This window comes from Panthera onca, chromosome A2 (assembly GCF_046562875.1).
Source record: "Panthera onca isolate mPanOnc1 chromosome A2, mPanOnc1 haplotype 2, whole genome shotgun sequence".
NCBI lineage: Eukaryota > Metazoa > Chordata > Mammalia > Carnivora > Felidae > Panthera > Panthera onca.
The window spans coordinates 132,217,282-132,239,109 of NC_138340.1; the positions used below are offsets into that span (position 1 = coordinate 132,217,282).

Consider the following 21,828-nt stretch of genomic DNA (forward strand, 5'->3'; position numbering starts at 1 on the left):
AATGAAAATGACAATTGAATTTCCCCAAAATTCATGGGAATACTTGGAAAGTGTCATTTAATGTATAGAAAACATGGTATCAATACCAGTTTTAGAATGTATGTATAAACATGATTTAAATGTGTGGTATTTTCATAAATTCTCCATGTTAAAATATTTTATAAATTGAACATTAAAAGCCTCCTACATAAAATTATTAAAAGTAGATTATGGTTTATTTCAGTGTTTACAAAGAAAATGTCTAACCTTTTATTATACTGATTTTTAAGCACTACCTCTTTGCTGCTTGATATTATGTTTTATAGTGTCTTTAAGAAATTTTAGATCTGTTTTCACTCAGAACAAAGTCAACCAATACATGGCACTGATGAATTCTACAATACAGTAAATGTGTATCTTACTTAATTCTTAAGACACTAATTGCAGATGGTCTCAAGCTGTTGTGTGACCTCATACTACATTTCCAGGCTATATCCTGCTTTGCTTTAGACTCTGCCTCAAAAATAGACATATTTTTGTGTTACCGTTTTAATTTCGTATCTAATATGATAAAATGAGTGTCTTCAAGGAAAGGATAATACCAACTGCGTCACTACACACTGTTAGCAGATTATGTTCACAGCCATTACTGTCACTTATTAGATGTTCGAATACCATGCACACATGCGTGTGTGTGTGTGCGTGCTTATGTGAGTGTATTTTTGAATATATGCAATATATTCATATATAATATAGATTATATAATACATATTACTCTTTTATATGTTAATAGGGCAAATGTTTTCTTTTAAAAAAATCCAGTGACTATTTTTGCTGGTTGTGCTATTTGCTTCACCCGAAAAGTTGACATGCAGAACAGGTGTGAAATTGAGAGATCAGCCGTTTTCAAAGGGCATGGCAGCAGTTCAGAAGATTGAGTTTCTTACACTTTATACCTTGTGATGTTTGTTGGTTTTTAAACTGCTGCACTACTTTATCTGAAACCAGGTCTTGTTCTATCAATTTTCACATTAGCCAGTGAATTGAAGTATGCATTATTATTCTTTTAATATATAATCAGTATGTTATTTTCCATGAAACAGAAGGAAGGGGGTGTTTCTTGTGCTAGGAAGAATTCACAAATACAGAAAATCAATTGAACTCAAGAGAAGTGGAAAGAAAGGATTGTTTCTTTCTTCCCCACATCCCAAATCCACTGCATTGCTCTGTCTTCTCATTCTCTTGGCCCCTTTCTATTTGGTCTGTGGTAGTTTACTAGGCCATCCCAGCTTTGTTCTGATAAAATTTATTCATTGTGAAGTCAGACCTCAGAGTAGCTTGTCTACGTTTTAGAGATAAGATAGACAGGAGACATTGCTGCAGTTCAATTCTATCCACAAGTATTGACTGAGGGATTCCCACGAACAAGACCTTATGAGGTGATGGGAGGGAAGAAGAAGCCATTGTCCCTGTCCTGAACAAGCAGGCAGTCCAGTTAGGATAATTAGTGAAATGCCCACTGCATGCAAGAAAGTTAGCATCATAAGAGATCTAAGAACGAGGAGACTGCACAAACTGAACTGGTAGGAGACTTCAAAATGATTGGGGCTTGAGGTGTACGTAGAAAAATGTGCAGAGTTAGATAGGAAGAATAAAGATATCTGCAAGTGACCTAGACAGAGGGGTGTATATGAACAGCCACAAAGGAACAGATGTGCATGGCATGTCCTGGGGACAATGTGCCTTGCTTTCCTGACGGAGGACTTAAGGCAGAGAGTAGTGAGGAATAAGGCTTCATGGTTCAGGTAGGGTGATAAGGATGGTGGGTGAATTCCAACCAAGACCAATAACTTGATTAGGCATTGGATGAAATGTGCCACAGAATCAGAGTTTGGAGGCATCTCAGCCAAATAAAAATGAATTCACTGTAACCCACTGTTGATTTACCCATACCACCCTTTAGTATCATGAATATAAAGAATTGGGTACATTAGGGGAAAACTTAGGGAATTTTCCTTAAATTGTCACATAATATATTGTTTCATGTTGAAAAATGAAGGTAATATATACGCATTTAGCAAATACAGAAATAACACAAAACAAAAATGCTGAACTTGTTAAGGAGTTATTTGTTTAATAAGTTTTTAGCATAATACAATGATGACATTTCTCAAAAACATATGATCCTTCGAAGCTCGGCTAGTGAAGATTTAATTTACTATTTAAAGAGGTTTGGGTAAAGTTATTGCAACAGATTAATGACCAAATCTATTTTTAAAAGACAAAAAGTAGATTATGTTGCTATGATTTTTATTATGAACTGTTTCTCAAAATGGAAGAAAAATAAGTAAATTCATTTAAGTAAATAAAAGTAACTTTGTTAGCTGGTCTCTTCACACACAGGTACCACTATGAAGACCGTGGAGGAGCATGGCCTCCCAATATTTCTTTCATACCTTGTCGTGGAATCAAAGGTGACCCCATTCTCAGTTCCACAAGAACTGGCTGAAACGGGATTCAGATAACAAAAGACAACCCCCATTACATTGTTCAATTTCTGTATTCACTCTGTAAAAATTTGAAAGATCAGAGACCCTGATGACAGAAACCAGTGGATGAATTGGCCCTGGGGGTGACAGTCCTCCCGCCTGCTATTTATTTCTCCTGCTAGTTTTTTGTTGTTTTGCTATGTTTGCTTTTTTGGTTTCTTTATATGCAAAAATCAGCCTAATACAAAAGGCAGCAAGCCTGGTGGTATGAGATAATATTCAAGACAAAAAAATTGTTAAGAAAGTCCCACGAATACTATTTGGGAAAAATAGTTTCTTTATTTCCCCAAATTTGGTCTGGATATCTTTAAGTTTTCCATTTACCCAGCAGACTGGCTTAAGATAACAAGCAAAAATGATCCTGTTTCTCTCACAAAATGGTGACAGTCACTGTTTCATTATCAAAATATTAGAACTCCCCAGGGAAGCATGACTGCATTAACCCAATGTTCTTGAATGTTGAGGAGTGAGTCATATCATTGACTCATTTCCTTTTACATGGAAAAATCTATTGGGATATTGATGGCTTATACAGATACGATTTTTTTAAGACCGTTGATTCTACTACCTGTACTTGCTAACTAATTTTTAGAATATTCTTTCTAATAGAAGCCCAGCAAAATAAAAGGTGGTGGGGATTTATCACATTTCTTAGCCACTTTAGGAAGTAGATGTGTAGTGCAGTTCTCTTTGCTTATTTTCGTGCCACACCCTCTTTTGGCCCTTAATCAATACTCGCGGGTGGGATGGGGCAGGAGACATGGTGAGGGCAGCTATGCTTATAAATATGACCTTACCATGGTGATTCACAGTTGAATCTTTATTAACCAGAGGCTACCAGTTTTTTCTGAGATCCACTTCTGTTGCTTATCATAATGCTGTGATCAAAATGGGTTGCAAAAATCTTCCTCTCCACCTAGCAATACTTTCCTAAGCGTTTATGGTTTTATTTCAGATTCTTCATAAGAAATGTTTGGAAAGTCAGTTAAATCACCAATTATTTCTTCATTGCATGCAGAGAAATACATAATTAAATATTTTAAATTCTTTCAAACTTCTATTGTCATATTACAAATATGCATGAGAAGGTTTAGTAAGTTAATGTTACCAAAAGTCAAGTAAAAGAGATAAAAGAAATTACATTCTTTTATGTATAAGGGAATAATTACAGTTCAGGCACCTGTGTTCATAAAGTAATGTAGTATTCTTTGCATTAATAAGATATGGCGTATTGACTGAAACTCTTAAAGGTAGAATGCAAAAACCATGCCATTAAGATCTGAAGAAATACTAACCTTATTTCCACTGTAATTTAGACCTGTCAACAAAATTATCAGGATAGCAGTTTTAGAGATAATATTCTAGGTACAGCCTACAGTGTTCCACTTGTATTTATTGAAAATGTGCTTTCTCAAGCAATCAAATATTTGCCATAAGTTCTACTTCAGGATGTTTGTATTTGTTCAACTAAAAAGTTAAGGTCAAGCATTCAGTTTCAATGGGACTTGAGACAAGCACACAATTAAGGATTTGGAAATAGTTGTGTATCTAATGAAAATTAGGGAAATGATTTACTACCACATTAAAGTCAGTTTAAATGCTTCATTCTCATTTTTTCTTCCCATAGATGCATGTTTCTTAGAACTGTGGGATGAGATAATCAGGTTTTACTCATTGAATTTACCTTTACAGGTAAATAAACAGATTATCTTTTCTCTTTGAAGACCAATGTTACATGCTCTAGGAAAGAAGTTCCTATGAAAAAGAAATCACCCAAAAGGATTCCCTCAGTGTGACTCTCTTCCATATTTCTGGCCAAGTCAAAAGTATCAAACTATATACCCATGCCTCCTTCTGGAAAATTAGCCATTCAGTGTATCAAAGGAAGTACTTTGCCATAGACCAGAGCACAGGATTTTTGCATCTAGCAGTCATTCAATAAATGGTTGTTGAAATCTTGTATAAAAATCTTTGCATTACCTTTATGTGATCAAAATGATTAGTTCCATGATTTCACATACTTAGCCATAGATAATAACAGCAGCCAATGTCACTGCTATATTGGATATTGATTTCTCCCTGAGTAGATTTCTAGATCTACTTAGTTGCCTATTTCAAACTTGAGTAATCGGGGTACCTGGGTGGCTCAGTGGGTGAAGCGTCACACCCTTGGTTTCAGGTCATAATTTCATGGTTTTGTGAATTCGAGCCCTGCCTTGGGCTGTGCTCTGGCAGTGCAGAGCTTGCTTGAGATTCTCTCTCTCTCTCTCTCTCTCTCTCTCTCTCTCTCTCTCTATCTGCCCCTCCCTCACTCACACTCTCTCTCAAATAAATAAATTAATTTAAGAAAGAAAGAAAGAAAGAAAGAAAGAAAGAAAGAAAGAAAGAAAAGCCTGAGTTATTATCTGATATATAACCTAATGGTATTATAACTATCACCAATGGTTAGTTGTTCATTCTCTATATGCACCTTGGGAAATAACTCATTGTCTTATAACAAAAGCGATTAAAAATTTTTTTGAAGACAAAAAAATACTACCAAGTAAAATAGTTCGTTTGGAAATCTTTTTTTAATTATTATTATCATTTAATGCTTTATGCTTTATAAGTACAAATTCATTCTGAAGCAATGCTTGTACAACTTTAAAACCTCGACTCTTGAATAATTGACATTAAAATTGTTCAGCTGTGTTATGCTTTCTCTTTATACAAGAGAAAAACATTGCTTAAGGACGGGCCACCCACAAAATTTTGTAGATTACAAGATTATCTCCCAGTTGCTTCAGTCTCTGTCAGATTCGGCTTATGAGTGCTCTTTGAATGTGTGAAGGAGGTAAAAAGGATTTGTGTATAAAGTATTCAAACAAACAAGGTCTTTCTTTAAGTTTATGCATTTCAATATACATGGGTATTGTTCTTAAAAATATGGAATCAAAGTTGAAAGATTTGATCTATCAAAACGTGCTGATAAATGATACAGTGATAAATGCAAATTTCATGGTCAATACCAAAAGACCAAAAAAAAAAAAAAAAGTCCTCTGCCATTGTTCATGTTTTATCTATTTTTTTTTTTTTAACCATAGAGGGAAAAATACTCTCGGGGGGAAAAATGAAGCTTTACTGCAAAAGAAATGAATGCAAGAAATGGCACTTTAAGTAGTGAAGAGACGTGAAGCATTGCAACTTCATAGCCTGCTAAGGAGCAACAGCTGTACCTAATTTCAACTTGACGTGCTTCAGATCTCATATTCATATAGGCATTTAATGATCCAAACATAATGGTCCTATATAGAATAATTACTTATATGAAGGAGCAAACTTCATACGCATTCCTTTTTAAATGATCCTTCAAGAGAAAAACTGCACTGGGTCTTTGAACAATGAATAGTCTCTTTCACCAATCCAAATATTTGGGGCTAAAAAGCTTATCATTTAAGAGAAAATAATAATAGTGGTGAGGTTACTTCTTTTTGACAGACTCTTTTTGTCTCCCCCCTTCCCAGGATAGCCAGTACAATGAAAAAAGGTAGAATGCCAGGCCAATCATCAGGTCATACTGGTAGATAGTTACAAGAAAAATCAGAAACAAAAGGAAATAAGGTATTTTAGAGTTGGTGTATTTCGAAATCAGAGATTCACTGCTTTCACTTTGACCTTCCTGGGCAAGGAGACTAGCAGAAGAAGAGCTCTCGGATTCCTTGTCACCTGAAGAGCCCGGTGATTGTCCAGAGTTGAATCCTTCTTTTCCATGCCTTGCCTCTTCCATGTTCTCCACAGCTTCACTGACGGAAATCTTTGGCCATAGAGATTTTTCCTCACTGCATTCTTCTTGTTGAAAAATCTGGCTTGTCAATCTTTCTCTGCTATTACCTGATGTCACTACTCCTGAACTTTTAGAAACTTCTTCAGGTGTAGACCCAGGATGAGGGTGCTTCTCGGTACCCGGGATTTCACTTGTTGGATTACAATTATATTCTGATTTAGTAGAAATAGATTGGAGAGTCATGGTAGTAATTATATTCTCTACAGCAGTTGCCTGTTCATGAGATGGCACTGAGGTTTTAGCATGGTGATTGGAAACGTGAGAGCCATTCTGAGAAGCTCTATTAGTGTCTGAATTTAAAGCAGAATGAATAACAGCTTCTAGATGCGTTCTCTTTGATGATTCTTGGACCTGTTTATGATCTCTGTTTTCTGGAAATGTTTTTTTGTCTGTTGGTAATATTCCCAAATGTAAATCCAGTTTTGAGGCTGCCTTTTGATTGCCTGTAATGACCTGTAAGGATTCTTCTACAGATGTGATATTTCCAATGCCACGTTTCTTCCTGTCATGTGTCTTCCTGGGATTGTACATAGATACGGTTTCTTCTTTCTCCGTTTCATCTACATGTACATTACAAATACCCAAACGTGACTCCTTTTCAAAATCATTGTCATAGATTACACCTCCTGTATCTCGTTGACAAAGGGTATAATGTGAATCATCATTTCTCCCTTCATGTGGATCAAACGCTGTTGCCTTTACCTCGATGGGCCTGTCACTTCGTGCTGTCTCTTGAGGTAGCTTAGCAATTATTGCTTTTTCTCTAGCAGACATGCTTTCTAGAGTACTTTCTGATGTTGTCTTAATTATATAAGCTGTACCTGCTTCTGCTCTCTCAGTAACACCATGATCAGCTAGAGAAGACAGTTCACAGCTCACTGTTTCTTGGCAGGTAAACAATTCTTCCGTAGGAGTAGCTTTCAAACTCCTTGTATTATCTCTCTTTCCCCACACGTCTTCACAATCTGCTTGTTCCTTGATCTGTTCTGTTCTATTTGTCTTACTCTCTCTCGCTTTTCCCTGACTTTCCAGAACATTCCAACTTTGTTTGTGTTGTGCGTTCTTATTCTGATCTTCAGGATTAATCCAACCTGATTTTTCTTCTTCAACTTGGAAAAGACAATCATTCCTCAAAACTTTTCCATTTCTTCGTGAACAAACCTGATCAGGCATCCCTCCAAAAGTGGTGCTGTCACTAGTCGAGAGACCATGCTCTGGAGTTAACCCAGCTTCTTCCCGACTTAGACTTATCCTTGGTGAATGAAACGTATCTGCTCTGATTCTCTGGTCGGGAATTGTGGTGTCTTTACTCAGCCGAACGGCTAGGTCTCTGTTACCAGCTCCGGTCCCTTCCATACTTATTTCAGAGTGGCCCTGCTTCCTTTCTTGGTCATGTACGACTGAATGAAAATTTTTGCTTTGTTTTTCGTTAACACCTGAATGTGTTCTTTGCTCCCCCTCCTCAGTCTTACCATTGGCATGATCTTTCTTAGAAGATCCCTTTCCTACTGCTTCTTCTGAATGGAAATCCAAACAGAAACCTCTTCTTAAACATTCCCAATCTTTCACTTCAATTTTCTCAGCTCCTCCTTCATGTTTTTTATTGAGATTCTCTGTGACTAGTTGATCTGAGGAGGGGCAAGATATTTGCACTCTGCCTCTCGCATGGGCTGGATTAGCATTATCATCCAGTACTTCTCTGCTGCCCATGTGTAATTGCACTAATTCATCACTACTAGTATCTCCCAATGGTGGCTTGATTTCTCCTATATCTGGAGTAATTGTCTCTGAAGGTTGATGACTACACTTACTTCCTGAGGAGTATTTTTCATTGAAGTAAAAATCTCCCTTGAAGGAGCTTCCTGCTGATGAACTTGGAGACAAAGGCCTTTTAAACATGTCAGTGTACACTTCACCATGGATTTGCTTCTTCTCTAACCCCTCAGCTCTATTTGGAAAATTGACCGGATCTATCGCAAATGTATTCTTTTCATCTCTGGAAGCTGTACTTCTTATTAAGCATTGATTTATCTTAGGGGATAAAGAACAAAAACAAAACAAATAATGACCAAGTGATTTTAAATATACAAAATGAACTCCATATATTTCATTAACGGGGCTAGCAATTAACCGGTAGGTTTCCTTGGCTCGTTTCATTTATGGATTTTGTATAAATTCTCAAAGCCGGATGTTTTGGGGGGATCCTTGTAGGCTATGACTTGGGAATGAGATTAATAAGAAAAGGGACCAAAATTAATCACTCTCCTTCCCAGCTTCCAAATATCACATTGTATTATTCAACTATTCTTGCTTGTCATTGCACTTTCTCCTCACTTAGGATATACACATTGATAGCTCCATGCTAATCAATTAGAGAGCAGCTTCCTGGGTGCCCCTTGCTGCATTTACACTTGCTGTAGGTGCCCCTATTACAGTTTCTCTTATTAATATGTTTTCTGCAAAGCCTCTGCAAACTATTAATAGCAAAACGTCACTCAAAGAAAAGTGAGGGAGTTAATGTCTCTGCAAATTCTGTTTTAATGACCCTCTGCCAACTGGTACTCAAATGTATTTGAGCTCTTCAGTGATGCCAACTGTCAGGATTTAACAGTGAGATGCCTGTGTTTTTTTTTTTCTCCTCATAACTGACATTTGCATGATCTCAATAATTATATGCAAATCTTACGTTTTCCCCTTCTTCTCACATAAGGCTCATGTTACTTGTCAACTGCACAGCTGTCTTGTAAGCCAATGCCTGTGGGTTCCACAGATTTGGTTGTATTTCCATCTATTATAGAGCTTCATTGTTTTATGCATTAACGTCAGCATGGAGCAAATTAGCATCTAAATTACAGCTCCCTGTTCATTTATTGGATGTACAATCTCAGTAACTTCTAAACAAACTTTTATATTTGAGTCTGCTCATTGTAATGAGGTGTATTGGTGAAGTATGTGATTTTTCAGGGCCCTTTCATTATATTCTGTGGTTTGAAAAAAAAATGGCGATGTTAACTTTCAGCTGGTGAGAATTCTCACAATGGGTGACAACTTTGTAGTTTCTTAAAGTTGGAGCAAAGTAAATTGCATACTTTAGTGATGCAGCTTCCATATCACTATAGAAAAGGTAGGAAATGTAGGGAAAGAGATGAGCTCTATTTCTTTTCTTTTCCAGCTCTGACACTTGAAGAGGCAAATGTCATTTTAATCTTAGATGATTATGAATCCATGTATCCTAATGATATGAGCTCCAACCAAATACAGTAAAGGATAAATTGCATTATGTGACTCATTTACTCCCATTTCTTCCTTTGTGATAAAAATGCTATCTAAACCATCCCCCCAAAAATTCCAAATAGATTGAATGTTCACCAAGTGTGAAATTTATGATAACAAATTTAATACTAAATTGTACAGTGCTGGATTTGTTTCCTGTTTAAAAAATATAGCACAGGCTATTTTCTCCTCATTTGGTGATTTAATACTTTCCAACAACATAGAACTGTGAGGGTCTCATAAAGATGGAAGTAAGTTTTTAAAAATGCTGCTAAATGCAAGAATCACACTTGAAGAGCTGGACAGACTCTAACAATCATCTAGACCAGCCCTCTCATTTTAGAGATGAGTTTATGCTAAGTGTGCACTTGTCACAAAGATTAGAAATGCACATCAGGATAGTGCTACCTCTTCTGTAATTCCTACAAACTATTACTCAGAGCCGCTGGTAAAGAGATAAGAAATGAATGTCATTAATTTACCACTGCAGAGACCAGAAGCAACATACTGAAATCAAAGTGCCTTGTTGATCAAGCTAGAGATGCGAGGACAGAATAGGCTGTGCTTTCACATTTGCAAATTATATTAGTTGAAACTATCGAAAGGCAGGCGTTGCAGCATCTTTGAAGCATAAATGGATTCATCGTCTCTAATACCGTGGCAACCAGAACACTTACCATCAACTCTAATTCTATTTCATTATGTTCATCATGTTCCCTGTTTACGTCTTTTACATTTTGATTACTGGTTTCTGAGTCTTCCTTGTCTTCATGGGAACAAACAATTGTTGGGATGTAGGTATCTGCAAAGTTAATACAATTGTATCTATGTGAGATTATTATCATCATAGGCTTTAACAAAAGACACAGACTTTGTTTAAAAATTAATTTGAATAAATCAAATAAAAAATAGTACCTGTAATCTTTGAATTCTCAAAGTCATTCTCATCTGAGGTCAATAATGATTCTTCTTTACTGTCAAATTTAAAACAAAATGTTATACATGTTTTCTGGGACTACATCTTCTAAGTATTTTTTGTACAGGGGGAAAGTCAAACAAATAGCGAGCCAAATAAGTATTATATAACCTTTCATATTTTCTTGCGTTACTTTGTATGCTTTATAAATAAAATTGATTTCTTAGAATAATTCAGTAGCAAATATTAGTAGTAGAAAAATTTAAAAACAACTTCCATAATGCTATATTTCTAAATAAGATTGTGTTGCCTATATTAAAACTTACATAACCAAAGTAAAAATAAGTGTAAATGTTGATTATTCCATCATTCATGAATTTAATATTTGCAAGTGAGAACATTTTTCTCTTGGTTTAAATGCTAAAGTTTTATGAACTGTCAGTCCATTTGTGGTCATGGAAATTGTTTTTTAATGTTCTAATGATTAATTTTTTGTGTTCTACTTTACTCAAAATTCTTTCATTTGGATGGATACAACATTAACTCTCCTTTCAGGAAAGGAGAAAACAACAAACTTACTAAAAAACTGAAAGGCAGCTAAACTTATACTCAGTTTAAAGACTTTATGTGTGTATTGCCAAAGGCTGATTTTACAACCAAGACTTCAGATTGCTCATATGAAAGCATATATTTTCTTTCTTTAAAATTATTTGGGTTATACTTCCTTTATAATAATATTCTGCATTGTGATTAAGAAAGGTAAAAATGTTTTTATTTCAAATGTACTCCATTTGTAGTTTTATTTGTGGAATCATTAGGATTTAGATTTGTCCATGACACTCAGCAAGAAAAATGTTACTGAAAAAGCCCATTTTGTGTATAGCTATGTCACAAGCCAATCTATCAGAAACGATTGGCCCAGTGTCCACATTTTCTTGTATTGTCTCAGCTGAATTTTCTTCTAGTGACTTTTCTCAATGACTTTTCTTGAATAAAATGCACGTAGAGAGTTGGCAATGTCTGATAAAGTTGTATAATACAGTCTACTCTTCATTACGTGGATAATGTTGATCCAATTTCCAGGAAAGCCAGTCTTTTTCAACAAATCATGAGAAAACTGCAAATTCTTCCATCTGGACTATGCAAGAAAGAAATTCAGTTTTGTATATATTTATGATGCTTAATTGTAACTTCACCAAAAAGATTTGGTATTTTCCAGTGGGCCCATTAAATAAAATAAAGTTTCTATATAAATATAGTATCACTGGAAAAAATATAACATTTACATAGTGGATACTGAATCTATAAATCTGTATGGTTTACTGAGGCCAGTAAATATGCAAAGATTTATTTTTATGGAATTTAACTGCAAATTGATGCATTTTCCTTTCTCCACACACCTAATATATAGGAGCTGTAAAAAACCCAAACCATTGGGGCGCCTGGGTGGCGCAGTCGGTTAAGCGTCCGACTTCAGCCAGGTCACGATCTCACGGTCCGTGAGTTCGAGCCCTGCATCAGGCTCTGGGCTGATGGCTCAGAGCCTGGAGCCTGTTTCAGATTCTGTGTCTCCCTCTCTCTCTGCCCCTCCCCCGTTCATGCTCTGTCTCTCTCTGTCCCAAAAATAAATAAACGTTGAAGAAAAAAAAAAAATTAAAAAAAAAAAAAAAACCCAAACCATTAAATATCATTTGATTGTTCTTGCTTCCTCTTTATTCCCATAACAGTGTTGAAAAATCTCATTTGTAGAGGGAAAATCATAGACATTTAAAGCCTTCTGTTTTTTACTAACCAAAATGCTCTCAATCATTTTTCTAAATTAATTCTCTAAGATAATTCAATTTTTTAAAAAAATAAGTGCATCAAAAGGAAATAAACCTGCTTCTAACTCATTTTGGGGATAATTAGTTACTAAACTGTGTATTATTACACTGGTGTCTTACAAAACATGTAAATACAGAAATATGGGGGGGGTGTGGATCTTAGATTCAGGAATAAATACAAGAAAGAGAAGCTGAACTACATGAAATTTAAATATTATATCAAATATCTATGCAGTAAACTAATAGAAGATGTGTAAGACTCCTACAAGGAAAAGAATAAAATTGTACCAAGAAATACTAAAAACCTAGAAAAATTGAGAAACATACCATGTTCATAGATAAGAAGATATATGAAAGTATTCTTTCCCAAATTGATCCACAGATTCAATCCAATTCTAATCAAAATTCCACAACAGTCTTTTATAAAATTTGAAAATATGATTTTAAAGAGAACAAAGGACTGAAGAAAGAAGAAATATTTCTGAGAAGTAGCTGTGAGGAAAACTTGCTCTACCTGATTTCAAGAGATCTTATGAAGTTTTAGTTACTAAAACAGTTATGTTGTGGGTGCCTGGGTGGCTGGTTCAGTTGGTTAAGTGTCTGACTCTTGATTTTGGCTCAGGTCATGATCTCATGGTTCATGAGCTCTAGCCCCATATCTGTGCTGATAGCACAGAGCCTGCTTGGGATTCTCTTTCTCTCTACCCCTTCTCCCACCCGTCTCTCTTTCTCTCTCAAAATAAACAAACTTTAAAAAGACAGTTATGTTGGCACAGAGACAGACAAAGATTGAGAGCTTAGTAAAGATTCTCACATATCTATAACTTGGGTATATGACAATCATAGTATGTCACATAGCAGGTAATAAGAGATTTCCCAATACATGGAGACAGGGAAAATGACTATTATTATGAGAAAAAAAAAAATGAAATTGGCACAACCTATATTCAGAAATCTACTCTGGATGGATGAAGATCTGAAATGTCAACAACCTTGAAATTCTTAAAAAATTTTTTTAATGTTTATTTATTTTTGAAGGAGAGAGAGACAGAGTGTGAGTGGAGGAGGGGCAGAGAGAGAGACACACACACACAGAATCTGAAGCAGGCTCCAGGCTCTGAACCGTCAGCACAGAGCGCAACGCGGGGCTCGAACTCACAAATGGTGAGATGGTGACCTGAGCTGAAGTCAGACACTCAACTGACTGAAACACCCAGGTGCCCCAGCAACCTTGAAATTCTTAATAGAAAATGCATGTGAATATCTTATGGACTTCAAAGTAGGAAACATTTTCTTAAGAAAAAAAGTGGCTATAAAAAGGATTGTCAGCCTAACTATATTGAAATTTAAAACTGGTTCATTAAAATACATATTTATAAGAGAAATGTATAAATTACAAACTAGGAAAGAATGCAAAATCAACACAAGTATCAAGACTACATAAAGAACTCCTACAAATCAATAAGAAAGTACAAACATTTCAATAGAATCAGGGGAGAGGGACAGACATTTCATAGAAGAGAAACTTCATATAAGCCTATAATATGCACATAAAGGGGTAGTCAGTATGGTTAGAGAACAGAGAAATGTAAATCAAGACCACAAGGAGATACTCTTTTATATCTATTTAATTGATAAAAATTGCTATCAACTACAGAATCTTGAAACAACCCAAATGCCCATCAACAGAAAAGTAGACACAAAACTATGGCATATCACAAAAAAGAATATTACATAGCACTCAGAATTAATAAACCAAAGATTCATACAACAATATGGATAAATCTTAGTAACATAACATTAAGTGAATAGTCCAAAAACATTACATCAGAGGATGTTCTTTTTTATATGCTAAAAACTACTGAAATAATTTGAATACATATATGAAGGAAAACAGAATATACTAAAAAGCTAAATAATCAAGAAGGCTTGATTTTCAAGATTATGGTTATATTAGGTGGGACAATTTGGGGTAAGGAATGAGAAAACGAGATGGTTAGGAGTTGGTTATTGTTTTGAGTGGTAGTTTTGCAGGTGCTTATTACATTATTTAAAATATCTACTTAAACTCTAGTTTCAGATAATTTGTTAAGACAAATGAGTTGCTCTTTTGATTAGAGGATGTCTATAGATCAAATCCCACTCTGAAACTCAAAGTATCAGTCATATGACCATTACATCTAAAGAGTATAATTAAAACAACTTTAGAAGAATTGAGGAGAAAGACAAGTTGATGATGATAGGGCTAGAACTATACACAATTTTCATAGAAATGAAAAGCATTATTGGATGTTTCTAGTCTCCCTTTTATGTTCTCTGAGCCCTTTGTAAGCGGGCAAGTTTCTTATTTATTTGTAATGCCAGTGACTAACACACTGCCTGGCCCATAATATTGGCATAATAAATGTTGTTCAATAAACGCATAGCATCCTTTCTACTCTTCCCTGGTCTTTACCTTTTTGTCTTGACAGTGCAGAGCTTGCTTGGGATTCTCTCTCTGCCCCACTCCCTCTCTCTGTCTCTCTCTCTCTCTCAAAATAAATAAAAATAAAACACTTTTTTAAAAAAGGGCCATTGATTCTTCTAGAAGATATTTTGATCACCCACTCTCATAACTTCCAATAAACAGTGGAAAATTCAAGATAAATAAACTATAGCCTTTTATTTCTAGGAAGCTATAATGTAATGACTAAAATAGGTGCATCAATAGGCAATTATAATCATAATAAGTGATAAATATTATAATAAATTATAGAATATTATACATATTCTCTAAGACAAAAAAAGAGAGGACAGAAACAATGAGGTTATTCTGTGGGAGAATCATGGGATTTTTTACAAAGGAAATAACATTTTGAGTTACTGAGTTATTGAGAAAAGTAGGAGCCTGGCAATGAGAGAAGAATGGCAAGGTCATTCCAGACAGAGGCAATAACAAGTGGTAAAAGATTTAAGGGTATTTAAGGGATTTAAGAAGGCACAAAAGAACGAGACACGTTCAGAAATGAAATGTTCGGATTGTTTGGATTGCATTTTTGGGGGGGGGGGGGAAGAATGCCAAGGAACAGAACTGGAGCTAGTTTGAGTACGTTTTTTTAAAGTTTTTATTTAAATATCAGTTAGTTAACACACAGTGTAATATTAGTTTCAGGTGTACAATTTAGTGATTCAACGCTTCCATACAACACCTGGTGCTCATCACAACAGGTGCATTCCTTAATCCCCATCACCTATTCAACCCACTCCTCACGCCCCTATCTCCTCTCTAGTAACCATCAGTTTGTTTTTGAGCATGTTTTAAAGGGCTTAGCATGCGGGGAAGTGGATCTGAGTTCTTTAAGCATGTTTTTAGCCACTGCGGGCATGGTGGGTAAAGGGAATTCAATGGGAGAGAGACATGGTCAGATGTCCATTTCAGAACCAGTCTCTAGAGGTACATTAAGGGACCTTTCTAAGGAGAACCTGGATAGAATGAGCCATGGTGGGGCAAAAAGACTAGCCATGAGATGACTACAGTATTTCAGGCACAAAATGATGAGGGTTAAAGGCGATGGCCAAGAGGAAAGAGGAGAGGAATGAAATGCTACATCCTTTTGATGTAGCAAACAATATGATTGTTGATCAATTCCTGTAGATAGATTTAAAAAATGACTAAAGCTAATGCACTCATGAGATTTAGAAATCTACTATTTTTCCTCCTAAGACCTAAGTAAGGGAGAGTTAAGTCTGGTAGTTAACTGGGGCTCCTGCACTACCAGTCAGTACGGTGTTGAATTAGTCTCCAGGGTGGTTTCTGATCTCTTATGGGCTGGGTGATCTGCTTCTCAGGTACCCATGAGAAGCACCTTCCTCTCTAATCTCACATGCTTAGATAGGGGACCCTCAAGTTATGCTTATTAGTTTTCTGGGTATTATTCTAGTTCTTCACTGGGGAAAAAGAAAATGCCTCTTCATCCATTCTGTTCACCTGGGCCCATAATATTCTAAGTAGTTACCAGTCAGCCTCTAGGTTGGAGCCAACTTGTTTTGCTAGATTTGGGCATTCTATCTTGATGAATTTCTAAGGAACTAGAGATCAAGCTCATAACGGAACTTTAAGCATGCCAGTTGTTCAGGAGCCCTGCTGCCTTGTCCTTCTCTTTTCCCATAAAAACTATAGCTCTTGATACAACAACAGTTCCCCAAGTCTCCTTTCACATCAGAAGCACCAGGTCCTATCTCTGTAAGTTTTAAATTAATAGACCTGCACATGGAGGTGGGGTGGGGGGAATGGACAATGATATTACTGGTAATCTCCTAAAGTGATCTCATGCGAGGCAGATTTGCAAACCCCAATATAGACATGGTGTGTGTCAGTGCACGGAGTCCATTGGGTCTTGTTGTGCAGGTGGCCCCTTCCCTAGTGATAGGCAGTGGAGAGAGTCATTCTTCTGCTTTCGTTGGCCCTCCTGGCCCCAAACCCAGTTCCCTTACTCCGTGTTAGTTTGATAAGACTTTGTAACACTCTTTCCTACTATTTAGAAAACACGTATGGGTAAAGAGAAATAAAGGCTAATGCAGAGGTTTCTAGTTTCAGAATTCCAAAGGATGGAACTACCCTCACCTGAGATGGAGAAATCAGGAGGCGAAGCAAGGGTGAAGGAAAGCAGATGGGTTTCACTGAAGGAAATGTGTTAGGCTTAGAAAGCCTTTGGGCTTTTGACAAAATGGGAAATGAAAATTAGTTCTTATTGAGTGAAAAATGCCCAGATTATGTTTCTTTTACCTCTCATAATACCATTGCACAAAGGCTTGCAGCATCTTTACATTTAAAAATTTTCCCCCACTTCAGAGAAATGGGATATAGTACTGAAATTTTATGTGATGGCCTCAAGTAGATAATAAATATGTTTTGGATGTGTAAAGAAATTAATGATTTCCAGTTAATGATCCCTATGAAATGTAATAGTAACAAAATATATAGTAATCCGTATTCATTCATTCAGTCAAGCATCATTTAACAAATGTTCGAGTGCCCACAAATTTCCAAATATTGTACTAGATCATCACAATGAATAAGACCGAGTTCCTGCCCTCAAAGAGCTCCCAAACCCGTGGGAAGACAGATACTTTTTACACAAATCACAGTGTAATAAGTGTGTGTTCAGTGGGGTGGAAGATGGGGTAGAAATAGTTTCCAGGAGGATCTGGCCTCTAAGTTGAAAATAAGAAGTAACGCTAGTTAGGGAGGAGGGGAGTGGCAATTCTAAGTTTAAAGTGTCATGTACAAGTATGTTATCAGTAAAAAAGAGCTATTTTAAATATGTCAAGCGATTTAAGATACAATATAGGAAGAATGAAAGATCAAAACCCTAGGTATCAAATAGTAGTCAGCCAGTTCAAGAGGCACAAACTTAAAATCCTAACAATGCTTCTTAAAATGTGGTTCACTGAGCGCCTTCAAAAAATGACCTGGTACTCATTACAAATGCTGCTTTGAAGGCCCAAAACCGGTTCTGAATCAGCATGTCTGGAGTGGGGAGTTGGAACTGCATTTTTTAGTAGAACTTCATTTTTTAGTAGATGTTCTAGTGTTTGAAAACATCTAGTCTCACTGCTCATATAAGGGCTGCAGGAAGACACTCTAAGAATCCAGGAAAGTGATGCAGGAAGTAGCTCCTTATGTCTCTGACTTTTCAGCAAGTCCCATCCAATTCTGTAAGGATGGCTGCAGCTCTATGTACAAAATAACTGTTTATGTATCACATATACCCAGAAAATAAGTACATTGGAAAACAGACCAGTCTAGGTATCTTATAGAATAAAATGATGAAACATCGATAAGGTAGAAATTGAAAGGTATTTGCAACATATCTAATAAATTAACAAGAAAACAATAATTTGTGTTTATGAGTCAGCAGTTAATAACTCACAACTTGAGTCAGTTCTACAGACGCTCAACTTCTTAGCCTCATGTAACTTCAGAAATGTTATCCTACTTTTTTTTGCCAAACTCCTCCGATTCATAGGACCTCAGTTCTGTAAGAGGCCTCATACTTGGATAGTCCCATCCCATCATATCATAGACAGAGAAACTAAAGCCTAGTGAAACAATATGGCAGAAGTCACGCACACTAACTAGTAAGTAAACTAGAACTATGTTCAGATTTCTTGGTCACCATGCCAATGTTCTCTCACAGAGGGTCAAACCAGAGTGAAAAAGAAAGGCTTGGATGCACATCTCATTCACCACTTACTAGCCATGTGACTTCAGACATGATACTTAACCTCTCTATGCCTCAACTTTCTCCAAAATATTGCCTCCTCTTTATATAGGGCTATTATTTAACATAGTCTCAATATGTGTAAGTGTTTGATAAGTTTATTATTATCACTACTGTGTGGTAAATATGTTTTATAATACCATAGCACCCAAGTCCCATCTTTTTCCTTTTACTTGGACTTACCTGTATTTTTTTAATGTTTACCCTATTCTCTCATATCTTTAATTCACAAGCTACTTTCAAGAGTAAAATTTGCAACCCATGATAGCATACTTGCTTAGTTGTTTTTAGTGTGCCCTTCTTAGAGGACCATCCTCCAAAGAAAAATCACCAGATCTTCAGTGAAAGTAACCTTTTATTTAAAAGTGTCCTCTCCAAATACAGTGTGCATGGGAATGTTAATTCACACTTTGTTCTATCACCCAGTTGTTTTATTCAGTGTCAAGATCTGGGCACTGAGTTAATGCTACTGCAGTTTCTGGGTATATGGACCTTCTGCTTTAACACTGTCAAAATGTAGTAGGTTTTGTGTAAGTAATCATACGGTTTTCCTAAGGTCCTGTAATGCCATTGTGCTCAAAGTTCATATGTCTCTTAAAATAGGAGTGAAACGTCTCGGAGACCCATTCCACACAATCTACGTCTGATGTGATGGAATTACCTAACCAATCAGGGTAAATGTCACGATTAGGTTGTAGGCAGCAAAAGTGTAACTCTTTTCCAAGAGGAATAAAAAAGTTGGCATAAAAAAGGATCACTTCCAAAGTGAATCATGACTTGTCTCTGTGTCTCCTTAACACTGCTTGAAAATGCTTGGCATTGCTCAAAGAGAATCAAACTTCCACTCTGAGATAAACAGCTAAAGAGTAAATAAAAGTTGAACTGAGAAGTTCAGCCTGTCCTTTTGTTCAAAGCTGGGGACCTCATTTTATTTCCTCTATCATCCTCCTTTAAAGAAAGAAAGGAAAATAAATGAATGGAGAGCTTTTAAATTAGAAAAAAAAATATGTACCTCAATTGAGATTTTTTAAAAAAGACACTTAAGAAGAGTACATTAGCCTTGACATTGGCACAGACAAATGGCTACTTCTAGAAATACCAAAAAGACTTTCAGACATTTTTATTTTAGCCATTTCTGAACTAGAGGAAGAAAGGAAGCAAAAGCTTGTACTTAATGAGAGGTAAAGTTTGTAATACATTAACTAACTACTAGCGCTTAATATCTATTCCTTTGGTGTTACAATACCTGGAGTCTTCTCTTAATCATGAATAAAACTGAAAACAGAAGCGAAATATATGATCAAAAGAGAGAGAATTAAAGAGATAAATTTCTAATTGTGCACAGACGTATCTAAGGAAAAACATTTAAAGGCATGATGCAGAAGGGATTTAGATTGAAAGACGAGTTACGTTCAGTTCCTTGATGATAAAGAAAGGACAGTAAAAGGAAGACAGCTCTGCATTATTAACAGGGATTGAAAGAAGCAGGAAATCATCTTAAAGAAAAACTTCAAAATTTTTAAATGGCTTTATATTCCGTTCGATGCTGAATCTGGAGATGAATAACTAATACGGTAAGGAACATGGTTTTTGTGGACATCACATTCCTTATCTTTAAAGCGAAAGCTCTGGATTAGATTAGGGATATCAAATACAATACCCTCATGCTGGCCTCCCTCTCTAGCATCCATGGCAAGCACTGATAACGCATCAAGGGATTTCCTTGCTGAGACTCCACTGAGCTCCACGAACCTTCTCCGCACAGCCTGGCATCCACCACCTGTCAACCCCTTTATTGTTCAAATTGGAATGAATTTGCTCTTCTCACTTTTGCTATTAAGTAGCATGCCTTCCAGTTTTAGAGTTCTATATTTATATAAATAATGGGAGTATCTATGAATATAATTTTGACATGTTTAATTTGGAAATTTCTTAAACTAATTAAAAAAATCAAAATGCTAGAAGAATCAGTAGAAATAGCTGTTAACCTAAAATTGTAATACAGTCAAAAATAAACTTTTGATAAAATCTTATGACCAGCAGTATCAGTTCAAATTGATAGAAATCCTACCTGCACAGTGTGTGAGCTCATCTTCTATTCTTTGTAATAAAGATGACAGAATCATGTATTTCCACATTATTTGGCTTTTGTCCAGGTAGAACGTTTCAAATAATGGAACATTACCAGTATCAAAACTGGTTGGGATAAATAAGTGTATTGGATAATACGTAACATATAAGCTAATTTATTACTTTTAAAATATAATCGTAAACCATGGCAAACCACATGCCCCTTGCGTAAACTCTAGTAAACTGCTCAAGCATTCAAGAAACTAAACACATACCATGACATTAGGGAGCAGATGGTTTTATAGAGTCATTTACCTGTTTTCCATTTACTACATTTCTGAAAATCTCTACTTCTATTTCTCAGTTAGAGCATTGCCCATTGCCTCACTGCTTGATCGTGAATATGTACTGGAAACAGTGATACTGTGCCTTCTTGATGCGGGAAATTTCAATAAGTGAAAAACATACTTTTGCTGAAAAATTCTTTGTTAAGTTTCTTTTCCAAAGTTTCTTCATTTTGTCACTCTTTTTCCTACTCAGGATTGCCCCTTCGAATCTGCTTTGTTATGTCAAAGCACTAGGTGCTTTTTTTTTTTTTTTTCTTGCTCACTTCACCTCACAGGAATCAGGACAAAAACAAAACAAAACAAAACAAAACAACAACTACTTAGATTTAATTCTGTGATGGCATCTGGGCAACATGTGCCATTTTGTGGCAATGTGTATTTTCTAAAGAGGTACTAATTTGTGAGGATCTAGGAGGATCTTGGAGGTCCAAGTGTGAACCAAAAATTGTAGGTCGCTTTGGGAGGAGATGTAATTATAAGTAGAATCCATGAATTTTAAGTGAAGAAGGCTTATAGGTAAACCTGGCCCAAGGGGGGGCCTCTGCCACGTCCTGCCAGTTATACTCGTTATACTCCACTGGGGGAGAAATGTGAATGTTTGTAAGCGATAGGTACTGGAAAAACTAAAGAATACACATCAGAGAGATTTCAGAAAATATTCTTAAACTTATTGGCCCACAGTCCTTATTTCACTTGAGTTTTAAAGGAAGTAATTGTCACCCATGGAGTAGGTGGGTGACAAGAAACTAGAGATTATTCAGCTGAGACTCTTGCTACTTCAGAAG

General features: G+C 36.0%; 1 protein-coding gene across 1 annotated transcript in view; it reads right to left on the reverse strand.

Annotated features, from left to right (window-relative positions):
• Positions 1 to 2,090: 2,090 nt before the first annotated feature.
• The window catches only part of PPP1R3A (protein phosphatase 1 regulatory subunit 3A), a 41,614-nt gene continuing 21,876 nt past the window's right edge, over positions 2,091 to 21,828 (reverse strand). Inside the window, exons 2-4 of the mRNA XM_060632919.3 lie at positions 10,540 to 10,598; positions 10,302 to 10,426; positions 2,091 to 8,382 (exon numbers count right to left, since the gene is read on the reverse strand). Coding sequence (XP_060488902.3) covers positions 5,989 to 8,382; positions 10,302 to 10,426; positions 10,540 to 10,598 — 2,578 coding nt within the window. The 3' untranslated portion in view covers positions 2,091 to 5,988. The remainder of the gene's footprint in view (positions 8,383 to 10,301; positions 10,427 to 10,539; positions 10,599 to 21,828) is intronic.